This window comes from Balaenoptera acutorostrata, chromosome 1 (genome assembly GCF_949987535.1).
Source record: "Balaenoptera acutorostrata chromosome 1, mBalAcu1.1, whole genome shotgun sequence".
NCBI lineage: Eukaryota > Metazoa > Chordata > Mammalia > Artiodactyla > Balaenopteridae > Balaenoptera > Balaenoptera acutorostrata.
The window spans coordinates 148,271,627-148,287,613 of NC_080064.1; the positions used below are offsets into that span (position 1 = coordinate 148,271,627).

The 15,987-nt window shown below is 33.6% G+C and overlaps 1 protein-coding gene across 3 annotated transcripts in view; it reads right to left on the reverse strand.

The window, feature by feature from the left end:
- Positions 1-15,987, reverse strand: part of TPR (translocated promoter region, nuclear basket protein) — a 68,548-nt gene that overhangs the window by 24,577 nt on the left and 27,984 nt on the right. For 2 of the 3 annotated variants that reach the window (XM_057540605.1, XM_057540549.1), the window contains exons 20-34: positions 15,772-15,906; positions 15,115-15,255; positions 13,981-14,146; positions 12,785-12,951; positions 11,642-11,794; positions 11,093-11,209; positions 9,084-9,287; positions 8,796-8,980; positions 8,193-8,340; positions 6,093-6,230; positions 5,859-5,990; positions 2,545-2,675; positions 1,911-1,994; positions 1,127-1,337; positions 43-186 (exon numbers count right to left, since the gene is read on the reverse strand). In XM_057540605.1, the coding sequence (XP_057396588.1) occupies positions 43-186; positions 1,127-1,337; positions 1,911-1,994; positions 2,545-2,675; positions 5,859-5,990; positions 6,093-6,230; positions 8,193-8,340; positions 8,796-8,980; positions 9,084-9,287; positions 11,093-11,209; positions 11,642-11,794; positions 12,785-12,951; positions 13,981-14,146; positions 15,115-15,255; positions 15,772-15,906 (2,256 nt within the window). The remainder of the gene's footprint in view (positions 1-42; positions 187-1,126; positions 1,338-1,910; positions 1,995-2,544; positions 2,676-5,858; positions 5,991-6,092; positions 6,231-8,192; positions 8,341-8,795; positions 8,981-9,083; positions 9,288-11,092; positions 11,210-11,641; positions 11,795-12,784; positions 12,952-13,980; positions 14,147-15,114; positions 15,256-15,771; positions 15,907-15,987) is intronic. The other variant, XM_007166973.2, reaches the window with a different exon arrangement.

The window sequence follows — 15,987 nt, forward strand, 5'->3', positions numbered from 1 at the left end:
AAACAATTCCTTCAACACCTTCCACTACTCTTCCGCTCATACCTTCTGCAGATTCTCCACCTGACTCTCGAGTGATTTTGACTTTGTTTCAGCTTGATTAAGGGTTTCTTTGAGCTCCTGCATTTCCTGGACTGAGACATGCTGTTCCTGATGGTCTCCAGAAGACTGAGCTGAGGTCTCCATGACCTAAGATGACAAAGAGTAATAATATACTTGCACATTTATATTCAATAATTCTGCAAATTCATCTAAGAAAATAATCATAAGTATGTAAAGAAATTTATTTTTAAGGGTATTCATAAACAAATCTTCTATGGAACAACTTTAATGTCCAAAAGTAAGCTATTAGTTAAACAGGTTAGGGCTTTCCATACCACTAGGTATTAACCAGCTAATCAAAATGATGATGCGTTATTTGACATAGAATTATTTGGAAAAACAAATCACTCATATGTAAAGGAAAGCATACTAAAGTGCTAACAATGGTTAACTGAGAGGTAAGAATTTTGAAATATTATCTTTATATGTTTTTTCATCTAACGTACTAAATACACAATAAAGTCAATATACAAGTTCTTTACCACTGGGAATTAAAAACAAAATTCAGATCCAAAGTAAAACAAGGATTTAAAAATTCTTTTTGGTAGGTGGTTAACACAGACTACTTATTTAAAACTATAACACAACCTGATCAATTATAAAGAACTAGCATTTTTTGATATACACAATTTCAATCAGCAATGAGTTACAAGAACATAGTTTTGAAAAGGAGCAATATTTGAAATTGGGAAACTGAATTAAAATACCTAGCATTTACTACTATTTCTATATGAATTTATAGTTCATTTTGGGACATACTAAAGAGCAAATCTTAAACCAAATAAAGATATCACATATAAGCTTACCCTTCTTTAGAATCTAAAAACCAATAATTAAAAATTATGAACAAGGTTTTTGTAAGTCATCCAAATATTTATATATATATCCAAATATATATCCATATATCCACCCATATATCCAAATATATATATAAAACTGTGTAAATTGTGTAGATCAAAACTGTGTATATCAAAAAATGATAATATATATATGAAGAATACATAAAAAGAAAACTGCTTCAAAATACCTTATCTTGTTGTGCTTTAAGTTCTTCATATTGAGTCTTGTACCTACGCCCAATTTTCTTGACTTGAGTAATAGTTTTAACTTTTTCTTGAATATCAATTATTTTGGCATCTAAGTCCTTCTGGATGCTTTCCTTTTCAGTTCTTACTTTATTTAAATCTTCCTTTAGACTCTGGATTAAGTTCTGGTTGTTAGTCAAAGATGCATTCGATCTAAGCAAAAAAAATGGGGTAAAGGAGAAAGACTAAATATTTGGAACTTTCCAAATTTTAAAATCCTTTAAGTTACATTTTTATTGTGTTGCTATAGTCTGTTTTTTATTTAGAAAATTCTAAGAAAACCATACACACACTTCAAAAGATAATTCCTTAACTTATGAACCTGTGGTCCTTTAGAAAGATCTGATTTACTTATTATATGTCATACGTGCCCATTTTAGAGATGAGAAAAACTGAGCTACAAGTGGTCAAGTAACATGCACACTTTTACTCTGCATTGGTACACAGAGTTTAATCCACATCTGCCTGATAGCAAAATCTACACGCTTTCCACTCTACTGGGTGCTGAGTAAGTACATTAGGCTTTATAGGCCACATACAGTGTTTGTTACATGCTCCTCTTCCTCCTTTTCTACAACACTTAAAAAATGTAAAAATCATTCTTAGCTTCCAGCTGTACAAAAAAAGACCTGTGGATTATAGTGTGCCAACCCCTGTACTTTTATCATGAACCAAACTTGAAATCAGATGACCTGAATTAAGAACATGGGTTTAACCGCTACTAACCTTATAAGCTTGGGTACCTTTCTGAATCTTAGCTTCCTCATTTTAAAATTAAGTAATATCTCTCCTACTGAAAATGCCAGACTACTGTTATGAAAAAAATAAGAGAATTAATATGACAAAAATTTGTAAGCTATCAAGTATCACATAAATAGGGGCTATGACAGGGACAAAGGACATTGAAGCTTAAAAGAGGTAAACCAGAAAACATTAATTTTAATATTACATTTATCTTTAAAAGGCAATACTTCACTATAAGTTCATTTAAAAACTTTCTTTATTAAAAACTTTCAAAATAGATTCATGAATATATGTTAACCAAAAAAAAAAAGAAAAGAAAAATCTACTTGCAAAAGTCATTTTGACTATTTAAAAAAGTTTGCTTTAGATTCATACCAACTATGTAGTTTTTTAAAAAGTAATAAAATATTGAGAAATAATGCATATATGAAGGCATAAAACTAAATTACTGCTTGCTTGGCTCTATAAAGTAATAAAAGGAAAGCCACATGTAAGGGCTCCAGCACTTTCCATTCTTTCTAAAATCAGGAAGTACCTAGGGGGTCGCATAAAGAATAGAAACAAACTTCTTTAAGATTTCAAGAATTGTATACAACTTAAGGTTTCTTCCACATACCTTGCAATTTCAGCTTTAAGCCTTCCAATTTCTTCAGTCAATTGTTGAATACGCTTAGCATGAACTTCCTTTTCAGAAAGGAGCTTTCGATATTCTTCTGTATCTGGATCTTTCTGTTGACTCACTAGATGCTAGAACAGCAAAAATGTATAATATGGTTTTATAGGTTTTATGAAACTAATGTGCTATAATAAAATATCAGAGTATCTAATTGTGTTTACATTTGCTACTTGCATACATAATGATCAAGCACCAAACTACAAGAAAATAAGATCAAAGCTTTAGTTCCTTTGTTTAGCTAAGATGTTTAGCCAAAATGGAAGGGGAAAATAAAATGTCATTCACTATTATTTTTCATAGCTGCAAAGGAACATTTCAGAACCATTACAATGGAGCCAAAAAAGGGATCTAAAGAATCTACAAGCTTTTAATATTAATATTAAATACCTAATTTCATTAAAGTGACATATACAAGGGAAGAAAATGTCATAATGCATTACAATCTAAACAAAAATATGAAAATAATCCTAAATGTAATTGATTCCATTAACTAGGAAAGAAGGCATCATAATTTAACAGGAATATATCTAGATTCGGGAAGATTATCCTCCTTTCTTGATTTTTCAGATTGCTTGTTTGATTAAAAAAAAAGAATAAATGTGCTCTAAAATTCTATCGTCCTCTTCAGATATGAGTGGTTCCCTAGAGCATTTTCCAGGTGCTAGGTGCTGTGTGAACTGCTTCATTTATTGTTTAATTTTTGTAACATGAAGAGGGGTATTATGTCCTCATTTTCACAAATAAGGAAAATTGGCTCAGAAAGGTTAATGTCCTCATTTTCACAAATCACATAACTAGTATGTGGTAAGGCCAATTCCCAACCTTTTGTTTGAATACAGAGCTAGCATTTCTTTTTTTTTTTTAACATCTTTATTGAAGTATAATTGCTTTACAATAGTGTGTTAGTTTCTGCTTTAAAACAAAGTGAATCAGCTATACATATACATACATCCGCATATCTCCTCCCTCTTGCATCTCCCTCCCACCCTCCCTATCCCACCCCTTTACGTGATCACAAAGCACCGAGCTGATCTCCCTGTGCTATACAGCTGCTTCCCACTAGCTATTGATTTTACATTTAGTAGTGTATATATGTCCATGCCACTCTCTCACATCGTCCCAGCTTACCCTTCCCTCTCCTTGTTTCCTCAAGTCCATTCTCTACGTCTGTGTCTTTATTTCTGTCCTGCCCCTAGGTTCTTCAGAACCATTTATATGTGTTAGCATACAGTATTTGTTTTTCTCTTTCTGACTTACTTCACTCTGTATGACAGACTCTAGGTCCATCCACCTCACTACAAATAACTCAATTTTGTTTCTTTTTATGGCTGAGTAATATTCCATTGTATATATGTGCCACATCTTCTTTATCCATTCATCTGTCGATGGACACTTAGGTTGCTTCCATGTCCCGGCTATTGTAAATAGAGCTGCAATGAACATTGTGGTACATGACTCTTTTTGAATTATGGTTTTCTCAGGGTATATGCCCAGTAGTGGGATTGCTGGGTCATATGGTAGTTCTATTTTTAGTTTCTTAAGGAATCTCCATACTGTTTTCCATAGTGGCTGTATCAATTTACATTCCCACCAACAGTGCAAGAGGGTTCCCTTTTCTCCACACCCTCTCCAGCATTTATTGTTTGTAGATTTTTTGATGATGGCCATTCTGACTGGTGTGAGGTGATACCTCATTGTAGTTTTGATTTGCATTTCTCTAATGATTAGAGATGTTGAGCATCCTTTCATGTCTTTGTTGGCAATCTGTATATCTTCTTTGGAGAAATGTCTATTTAGGTCTTCTGCCCATTTTTGGATTAGGTTGTTACTTTTTGATAATTGAGCTGCATGAGCTGCTTGTGTATTTTGGAGATTAATCCTTTGTCAGTTGCTTCGTTTGCAAATATTTTCTCCCATTTTGAGGGTTGTCTTTTTGTCTTGTTTATGGTTTCCTTTGCTGTGCAAAAGCTTTTAAGTTTCATTAGATCCCATTTGTTTATTTTTGTTTTTATTTCCATTTCTCCAGGAGGTGAGTCAAAAAGGATCTTGCTGTGATTTATCTCATAGAGTGTTCTGCCTATGTTTTCCTCTAAGAGTTTAATAGTGTCTGGCCTTACATTTAGGTCTTTAATCCATTTTGAGTTTATTTTTGTGTATGGTGTTAGGGAGTGTTCTAATTTCATTCCTTTACATGTAACTGTCCAGTTTTCCCAGCACCACTTATTGAAGGGGCCGTCTTTTCTCCATTATATTCTTGCCTCCTTCATCAAAGATAAGGTGACCATACGTGCATGGGTTTATCTCTGGGCTTTCTATCCTGTTCCATTGATCTGTATTTCTCTTTTTGTGCCACTACCATACTGTCTTGATTACTGTAGCTGTGTAGTATAGTCTGAAGTCACAGAGCCTGATTCCTCTAGTTCCGTTTTTCTTTCACAAGATTGCTTTGGCTATTCAGGGTCTTTTGTGTTTCCATACAAATTGTGAAATTTTTTGTTCTAGTTCTGTGAAAAATGCCATTGGTAGTTTGATAGGGATTGCATTGAATCTGTAGATTGCTTTGGGTAGTATAGTCATTTTCACGATGTTGATTCTTCCAGTCTAAGAACATGGTATATCTCTCCATCTGTTTGTAACATCTTTAATTTCTTTCATCAGTGTCTTATAGTTTTCTGCATACAGATCTTTTGTCTCCTTAGGTAGGTTTATTCCTAGGTATTTTAGTCTTTTTGTTGCCGTGGTATATGGGAGTGTTTCCTTAATTTCTGTTTCAGATTTTTCATCATTAGTGTACAGGAATGCAAGAGATTTCTGTGCATTAATTTTGCATCCTGCTACTTTACTAAATTCATTGATTAGAGCTGGCGTTTCTAACCATACTATGCTATATGGTTTTGTCCCTCCTAAAAAGGTAGCAGTCAGTGAACAAGTCTTCTTAAAGTGATTCAGTAAGCTACATGAATCCATTTTTCATGTACCAAAAGCATTTTAGAGATAAAGCAAAAGCCGAAATTTGGAATCCAAGTAAATAAATTAGCTGTTTTTAAAAATATACAAAACGTAACCAAAACTTTAAAAACTGAGTTATAAGTTTAATGCCTGTCACATTATGTACAGGTTACACATTAGACTTTTACTGATAAACACATAATACTTTCCACTAGCTCATAAAACATTTTTATCCCCTTAAATTTTACCCTATTATTTTAAACCAACATGTTTCCGTATTTTGGAATGGGTTTAACTGCACTTACCTGGTTACGTGCTTTCCAACGTTTGACATCTTCTTCTAATAACTTCTTCTCTGCTTGCAACATACCGCTTTTCTCACTCAGCTCAGCATTTGCTTCTTGTAAGGGTAAAATATCTAACTCCAGTTTCCTCACCTGAAAATAGTTCCAGTATTTTTTTTAATACCTGATGTGAGAATTTATTTAAAATACTATGAAAAATAATGTGCCTCTACTCTTCATTAGTAAGTTACAAACCTTGGCTTGCATCTGTTGTAGATCCTGTTCTAGCCTTTCCTTTTCTTCCCTCAGAATCTTATTGGTCTCCATAACTACATTCATTGTTTCGGTTTTCTTCATCAGTTCCTCATGCTGGGCCATTGTTTTTGCAGTTACCTAAAGATTTCAAACATGTATACAGCAACATATAACAATAGATTAAGACCTACCTTTTCTTACCAGTTCTAATCTTTCCTACAAAAGTAAAAAGGATTTAAATGTCAACTTTTAAAACAAATTCTTAGAAGTCTTACATGTTTTTCTGTGATTCATGCTAATTACAGAGTTTAAACAAATACTAGAAATTAAAAGATGAAAGTAAAAAGATACTACAAATCCTGCTGACAAATAGGTTTTACATTAGGTAAGAACATCAATCCAGATCTCTTTCTGTATCTATTCTTTTTCTTGCTACACTGAATTAAATAGTTCTAAAACAATGTTATTTTGATCCTCAGTTTTTTCCCCCTTTTTCAGAAACTTTTTTTTTTTTAAATTTTTTATTTTTTTAATGTTATTCTTGTCTGCTTACATTCTTTTTATTTATGTATGTATGTATGGCTGTGTTGGGTCTTCGTTTCTGTGCGAGGGCTTTCTCTAGTTGTGGCAAGCGGGGGCCACTCTTCATCGCGGTGCGCGGGCCTCTCACCATCGCGGCCTCTCGTTGCCGAGCACAGGCTCCAGACGCGCAGGCTCAGTAATTGTGGCTCACGGGCCGAGGTGCTCCGCGGCATGTGGGATCTTCCCAGACCAGGGTTCGAACCCGCGTCCCCTGCATTGGCAGGCAGATTCTCAACCACTGCGCCACCAGGGAAGCCCCAGAAACTCTTTTTCATTTCACTCAGTTGTTTCATCACTTTGGTTCTGAGCAATTTTACTGAATATTTGTTCATTTGTGAAGAACTTTTCTTCTGTTCTCATTGAGTATAATTATCCATCTTTTGCACACGTTACTTTATTCCTTCACCATTTTTAAATCTGTGGTTCATGACTGCCATGCTACACTGTTCATCTTTGGTAGACATTCTATTATTTTTGATATAATGTATGTTACTTCTTGACTCTCCTCTGACTGTATGTAAGAGTTGGTTGAGCTGGGCATTTTCTAGTATTATTTGCCTTTCTACAGCCCAAAGGAACAGCAAAGAAAGCAGAAGAGACTGAGAGAATATACAATCTTTGTTAGAAACCCCGATTCTGCTCTTTTCTTCCAAGTGTTAACTCCATTGAATTAGAGGGTCTGTTTATTATTTCCATAATGAGATATGTTTGAATTTGGGTTGTTTTCTCAATAGGATATAACTCTGGAATTTTACATTTCTGTCTGAAAATGTAAATCCCATACATCTAATTGTTCAATTATTCACTTTCCCTTGTTTCAATGGTTTCTCTCTAGCAGCCATTCCAACTATCAGTTAAAAGAAGATCAATGATTCAAGGTCTTAATTTCCTTCCTTCCAGATGTGGAGCTATATTACTGCTCTCCTCAGAATGAGGTTATGCAATAGTAAGCCTTTGGGTGGTAGTGTGGACTAAGGAGTTAATAAGCTTATGCTGTGATCACATATTCACTAAGCATCTTTTTTTCTCCTTTGGTCAATTGTTTTGACTACATTTTGCACCTCTGATGAGAAAGGAATATTCTGTAGCAGTTTCAACCTACCTTTTTTTCTAGAATGACTATCAATCTATAATGAAAACTACAGTAATAAATTAAGATAACTGAAATTTATTAAGCACTCACTGTGCACCAGACATGATTCTAAATGCTTCATGTGCACTAACTCAATCCTCACTATTATTATCACCCCAATATTACAGACAAGGAAGTTTAAGAGCAAGGAAGTTAAACAATGTATCCAAGCCACACATCTCATGGTGTGAAGCTAGAATTTGAAACCAGTCAGTCTGGTTACCATTAGTCTCTCACCACTGTATTGTGCCAGTGTTTAATGATGTTTAATGAATTTACGCGTTTAAAAAGAATGCTTATTTCAAACTAAATTTTATGTTATTAGAAACTGAAATGAGCTCATCTCTTGATTTAACAAGTGCTTTCTTAAAGCTTAGGATACATACCTGAACTTTCTCCCTTTCAGCATTTAGACTATCCTGCAGTTCCTGCAGCTCTCTTTCTAAAAGTTCAACCCTTTGCCGATAGCGCAGACTCTCAACCTGAGCCACTTCAAACCTAGTTTCAGCAATTTCTTTTTCTCGTCGTATAAATCTACAAGAATATGTAAGATTTTATTTGAATAGAAAAATGCCAACAACATGACATTTCAAAACTTGGATAATTTTTAAGATGACAAAAATCATTCACTTTAAAAACTATTTTTATACAATGTTTTCATTAAAAAATAATGGGAGATATATTTTATTACAGACAGTGGCTTCTACCTTTAAAATAATCCGAAAGGCATTTAATTTTCTAAAGAGCCCACTCAAGTTCTTACTATTAGATTCAACTTGAACTAATTTATTTAAATTGGCATATGTCTAAATGTCAAAAGTGAGCACTAATTGGGTGATAGTGGGTTTGTTGACTAATAAGAGACAAAATGAGCTTTATACCTAAATATCATATAACTCCCACTTGTCTAATTTATACATTTATAGTGTCACTTCATAATTGTTGTTAACTACAGAAGTAATAAAGCATTAAGAATATATTGGATTTACCTGAGAATTTCTAAAATTTGTTCTGAAGATTTTCCTTCTTCACTGAGAGATACATTCAATGGACCTTGTACACCTTCCTTCATAGAAGCAACGACTTTGTCACTTAATTTTTCAATCTGATCATGAAGTAATCTGTTTTGTTTTTCTAGGTCTTCACAGCGAGACACACTCTTGGAAACTTCATCCTATAAGCCAAGAGTCTATCATAATAGCAGATTTTCCAATGTACATTAAAAAAAAACAAAACTTTCAATTCTCCAAACATTCGATTATGATGTACAATAATACCTTTAACATTCTCTCTCTTTCCTCCCAAGATGCTTTACACTCCAACAACTGTGATTCTGCTTTCTGGGCTGTTTCTTCCAAGTGCTGACGCACTGACATCATTTTGGAAACCTGTTCCTTGGCAGCTTGTAGAGCTTCAACATCAGCAGCGTGTAGCATCAATTCTCTCTCATACTTATTCTGAGCTTCCACAGCTATTTTAGCCTGAAAGGAATTATTTCCCCATCGACACAGATGATTAAAAACCCATAAAGCTAGTCTTTGAAAAGACGCACATTGTATTATTTAAAGTAATAAAAGTGAAGACAATCTCTAAATGTACCAAAATAGGAGAATGATTAAAAATCACACTGTAGTGGGAAGCAGCCGCACAGCACAGGGAGATCAGCTTGGTGCTTTGTGACCACCTAGAGGGGTCGGATAGGGAGGGTGGGAGGGAGGGAGACGTAAGAGGGAAGAGATATGGGGACATATGTATATGTATAACTGATTCACTTTGTTATAAAGCAGAACTAACACACCATTGTAAAGCAATTATACTCCAATAAAGATGTTAAAAAATTAAAAAAAAAATCACACTGTATCTATTTAATGAAATATTAAACATCTGTTCAAAATGAAACTTAAGAAGATGATATAGTAACTCGGAACAGTCTTTATGAAAAAAAGACTAAATATAACTGAGTTACATAAAATACATATATACACACAAAGTGAATGAAGGGAAATGAAAATAATCTATTTGAATACTGAATTATGGATACATTCTTTGATTCTAATTTCCAATGTTATGCTGTTTGGCAATAAGCCAAAGACAATTCATTTTTGTCTAATTTACCTTCAATTTGAAGCACTTTCCCCTGTATTCCATTTTTAAAGTAATCCTGATATATATGCATGTTATATATATAAGCACTATGTAACCAATAAACAATAGTAACCCAATGAATAGCTATTAATATACCACCAAACATAAAAATGAGAATGTTTCCAATATCCTTATATGTCTTTCTTTCCCATTCTACCATTTCAATAATCCCCATTTTCCTGAATTGTTTTACCATTTCTTGTTCATAAAAAATTATAAAAAGCAGTATCACATATATGTGTGTGCATGTTGTATGTATACTTAAATAATGTGGTTTTGTACTTTTAAAGCTTATAAACAGTGGTGTATAGAAATCTGTGTAAGCTCAGTAATGCATTAAAAAGGTATTAAAATTGTTTTGTTGAGAAAAGTATCTCTATCTTGTCTGTAGTACAGCTTTACAACCAGAATTAGTGAAGGACTATAATAGTGAAAGAATGTTTTCAAGTGAAAGCAAGTACACATTTAATCTCCTACTCCTATTTTTCTAAATTTTTCCCATTTATCAGCATTGTTTTGTTAATGGATATTGCTCTACAGGTATCTCCTACTTGTTGAAAGTTTGCTTTATGCCACTTTGCTTTTATGAAAAACCTACATTAGCATCTGTTTTTGCTAACCAAAAGAAATCCAAAGAGCATTTTTGCTTTTACAAAAAAGGAGAAAAGTGAAAACAGTGTTCAGAGTTTGTTTTGCAGGAGCCATGATAGAGGCTGTGCACACCCCGAATAGCAAGAGAGGCACCGCCAAGCTCCCTCCCTGAGAACTACACTCAGCATCTCAACATTAAGCTGTCATAGCTTTGAACTGTGTCTGTGAGCATCTGTGCTTTATCTCAATTTATTTTGTGCTTCCATTAGCAAGATGTGTCCTAAGATAATTGTTTCTTCACTTTATGCCATTTCAGTTTACACACGGCTTCAAAGGAACTTTCTACTTTTGGACAGCAGAGGAAACCTGTGTTTACTTTTAGCCTTCATCTATACTTTTCAACTGATGTTATTCCAAGTTCCACAAGAGTGGAAATAACCTGCATTTTTTTAAGATTCACCAATCCCCAAAATGCATTAATATACTCCAGGAACTCTTCCCTAAGATCAAAGCTCACTTCTCAATAACTGGCTCTAAGAGTGACACTTACTTGTTCCTGACAGTCCCGTCTGGCTTGCTGTTCATTAGTCAAAGCAGTGCTTGCTCTCTGAAGAGCTTCTTGTACTTCACTCTGAACACTACTGAGTGTTTTCTTTAACTCAGATAACTAAATCAGAAGAACAAGATTAAAACCAGAGTTAATTGCAAACTTACTTTAAAAATACTGAAGATAGATTTTTCAAAATACAAGTAGCCCAAAGACTTCTTACTAAATTTAAAATAGTCATAACCTGATATAATCTACTGGACAAATTTTGCAGGTCTATGTTGACCCCATATTACTATGTGCAAAAGTCAATTTTTAGGCAGAGGCTTCTAAAAAGCAGCACTGATACCTAGTACCATAAAGTAGCCTTAAATATCCAAAAGGAAACATGTACAGATGTACAGAGTAGAGTAAAACATAAAACTAAAATTGTTGGGTATGTGTTCATTCAATATCTGTTGAGATGAACTGAATAGTAACTAATGAGCTGGTTAAAAGAATTTAAATTCTTACCATAGAAAAAGTGATTGATACGGTAATAACTTAATTTACCTGTTGTTCCATGCTCTCTATGGCTTTTCTCTTGTCATCCTGAAGTTCCTGTTTTTCCTTCTCTACTTCCATTAACTTCTTTTCCAGCTGTGTCTGAAACTCAGCGGACTCTTTTAAGCGAACTTCAATATTCTTATGTACTTCTTCTGTCACCTTCACCATCAACCAAACAGTAGGATACAAAGAATATACACATTTAAAATTATACAGTTACTTTCCCCAAATCTAAACTGAATTTTAAAAATACTAAAATTAATGTTTGCCTCGTATTTTTAAAAAAAATCCATCAAATTCTGATTAAAGAGTTCAAAAACATCACTTAAAACTATGCATAATTTACCTCTCTACCTGTTTACTGGTCATTTTTCTCTTTTGAAGTGAAATTTCCAATTTTCATTTTCCCCTCAATCTTCATATCCACTTGCCAAATCTGTCCATTCTACCACTGAAAGGGGTTTTCCTCCCTACATATTTTGATTTCCATGATGCCAGCCACGAAAGGATCTTTTAAAACTGTGGCCCTAGTCTATTGCTATAGCCTCCAAAACAAACTTCGTACCCTCCAATCTATTACGTTAATCTTTCTAATTAAAGCAAATTCTGGTTATGACATGTTGGGAAAAAATCAATGCCTCAGTAATCTTACAACATATAATTTAGTATGACTTGAAAACCTTTCACATTTGGCTCTTGACTACGTTTATAATTATATTCCTCACTATTTCACTTCATAAACGCAATACACTAACTAGCCTTTTTATCTTGGCTGATGGTGCCTTCTACGTGGAATAACTTCCTACCTTTAACTCTCCAAATGATGCTTTCTTTCAAGGCTGGACACAAATGCCTTCTCTCCTGTGAAGTTATGCATACTCAAAAGACAAATAATCTCACCTACCTCCCACTCACACCAACATCTCATCTATACCTTTTCTACAGCAATACACTTTCCATGTTTCACAAATTTTGTGTGATCTTTTTGTTTGTTTTATTTGGCTTATTAGACTCAAGCACTCTTAAGAGGTAAGTGCAATGATGTCAGTCGAATCCATACTTTTACACAGTGCCTTACACATAGCAACAACCTAACTTAAAAAAAAAAGTTAATAAGTGCATGCAAACCGATTTCAAAATTGTATATACCTGTTTTTCCTTGTTGAGGGACTCTTCCAAACTGGTAACCATTGCACGATACTGTTCCACATTATTAGTGCTTGTTTTGAGTCTTTCCTTCAATTCATTCACCTGCTCTTCTGCCTGCCTTAGCTGACTCAGAAGGTCATCCACATCTTCTTTGTTGCTAGGCTGACCTAAAAGATTTAACAGCTTTCTTAAAATTATCATTTTAAAAGATATTAGAGATGACTGTTATCAATCCTGACTGTGAAGTTAGGATTAAGGCTGAAATAAGTAATTAACTATCTAGAAAGTATATTTCAACCCATACTGAATACCAAAATAAAAACAGGTTACTGTCAGTATGTTAGTTCTTCAAAAGAACTCTGCTGTTACAAATATTTAAAAAAAAAAAGATACTTAAAAAGAGAATACAAAATATTTCCACTAAACTGAGACAGCTACTTGCAGAAATTACCATTCTTAAGTTATTTAAATGTTGTTTATTCCAAAACACTACACCTTAATCATTTAGCGCAATTTTCATTCTAAAATTCATGGAAAAGGAAGAAATTGCAGATTAGAAAGAATGTTTTCATATCATATGATAACAAGAAAGAAGTATTGGATAATTATATATATACTATATATATCACATATACACATATATACTTATGTTTTAAATTTCTCTTCTATTAAAAAATAAAACCACGTAGAAAGATTATCTGGACACGATGGCTTTGCATTTGAAATAATGTATTGACAAAGAGAAGCAAAACCTAATGAGACAAATTTTTTACCTGCGGCTATCAATGACCAAAGATTAGAAATATTGCTCTAAAAGAGACCAAGCCAATCAATTATTTCTGTAAGTGAGCCATGTCATTACAAATGCAACAAGTAACCTCATCTTGAAAGGGAGAGTTAAAAATTCAAATATTAACCCTCCACAAGAGAAACATTCTTAAAGTATCAGTAAAATGGTTTCAATAATTGGAAAACTAAGAGCATATCTTGGTCAGCTGCCGTATGTACAACTATTCTGAATCTTCCAAGTTTGCAAATTTATTAATTTAAGTGGAAAACTGAGCTTTACTATATGAACAGTAAAGGTTTTTTGTTTTTAAATCTTTTGCTAGTATCCACAAAGAATAGGCTATTTATCTACAGGATATGTTATAAACCTAAAGAGGTACTTTTTATCACCCTACTTAATTATTTACCTTTACCAGTTCTCTGTGAGGACTGAGAAGCAAGCTGGACTTCCACATTACTGAGGTGCTGTTTCAATGTAGCAATTTCCTTTTGAGCATTTTTTAACAGTTCTTTTGTGTTAAGATGAAGATTAGTCTCAGTATCCAGCTGTCTCTTTGTATCTAAAAGTTGAACCTATAAGAAAAAACACATTAACCCTACAAACACTTACCTTTAAGTTCTTAAGTAACTAGAGGTTCAAGTTATCTTTTTACAGAACTTTAAAACTCTGGCTAAAACAGGGTAACAGAGATGAGATTTACCTCCCCATCTGAAACAACCAAAATCAAAAAAACAAACACCAACCAAAAAACCCCAGACAAAACACATTAAAACAACTGTGATACCTGAGTCCGGAAACAAAAGAGGTGAACCCTACAATTTCCCAGCTTATTGATTTAAGAGTGTCCAGGCTAAGGCATAGGGAAAGGGAAATGAGGCCCACAGGATTCCTGAATTGAGAACATAGAACTGAGAGTAGAAGGCGGCTAGTTTGAATTCATAAGACAGACTATCAGAGAGAAGAGAGCTGCACAGAGTACTGTGATTTGCACAGGATCCCTCTTGAATATTCAGCAAAACTGTGATCAGTGCATGCCTATGAAATTACCCTAGACAGGGTAAAGAATCACCCAAAGAGACTGGAATGAAGACTCTCTGGTGCTCAGAGACAGATATTAGGAATAAATAATGCCTGTTTCCAGCAGCCTGACTGAAAAAGCTCTTAATTCACTGGACACTGGGACTAGTAGTCAGGAAGATACTGCCTTGGTAGCAGTGAATAATTAGTTCTAAACTGAGCACTGCTTTGGGCCTGCCTAATAAATTGTAAAAAATATATTCAATAGAATCAAACTATTTTCAATGAACTTTACTGCATTCCAGAACAAAGCTCAAGATTTATAGAAATACAGAAATATCCAGCACCCAATAGGATAAAACCCAATCAAAAATTACTAAGCATACAAAAAGGCAAGAAAAACTTAAAAGTCTGTTAAGAGATCTCTTCAAAACTATGCTTCAACATGAGATGACAATTTATCTACACACCAGCTTAATTTTTAAACATAAACATTCTATAGAAATTCAGAACACAGACTCACATCTAGATTTCTAGTAAGTGTATGCCTTAGTTCCACCTCATTTTCCAACTTCTTCTTTAGATGGGATATCTCATGTTCCAGTTTTTCTATCTGGCTACTAAGCCTTTGTTTGGTTTCTGTTTCAGATCGTTCCAATATTCCCTAAGGTAAAAAAAGATTTTGGTTATACTTAAGAAAAAAGTAAACCCCCCCACCAAAAAAAAAAAAAACCAAAGGCAATAGAAAATTATGGGAATACAACTCATTTCTACATGAAGAGGTTAAGATCTAAAACATTTACCAAGAAGGTATTTCGACATTTTCCATACTAAAACATCTATTTAATAGGGAAAATAAAAACCATATTACCAATGGCCATTCAGATTTCTTGAAGTTTTAAAGAATATAAACCAAAGATTTAATCTTGTAAACAATTAAACTGTACAGGACTCTATAAATATAGACCTGAGGATTAAAACTGCCAATTGCATGGCTTCAGTCAGTTCTCTTTAAATGTTTTATTTAGAATACTGACGTCTTAATAAATTTCAAATTCAATGATCATAATGCATGACGAAAATGACGTGAATTTTCTCATTAAGAAACCTGAGAAAATACAATGTCAAAATTGTTCAAATTTAACTTAATTTTTCTACATGTCCTTTTTTATTTGGTTACCTGAATTGTCTGCAGATTAGTTAGCAGCAAGTTTTGCCCTCTTTGTTCAGCCAACAAAGATTCTCTTTGCTGAGAAAGACGAACTTCTGAAAGTTTAAGCATTTCCTTTTCCTTTTTCAAATTTTCTGCTCTTACCTTGAGGCAAATACAAGTTAAAGAAAAAATGTTGAAAAACAATGTGTCAAATGTAATAACACAGTTATAAAATTAAAATGA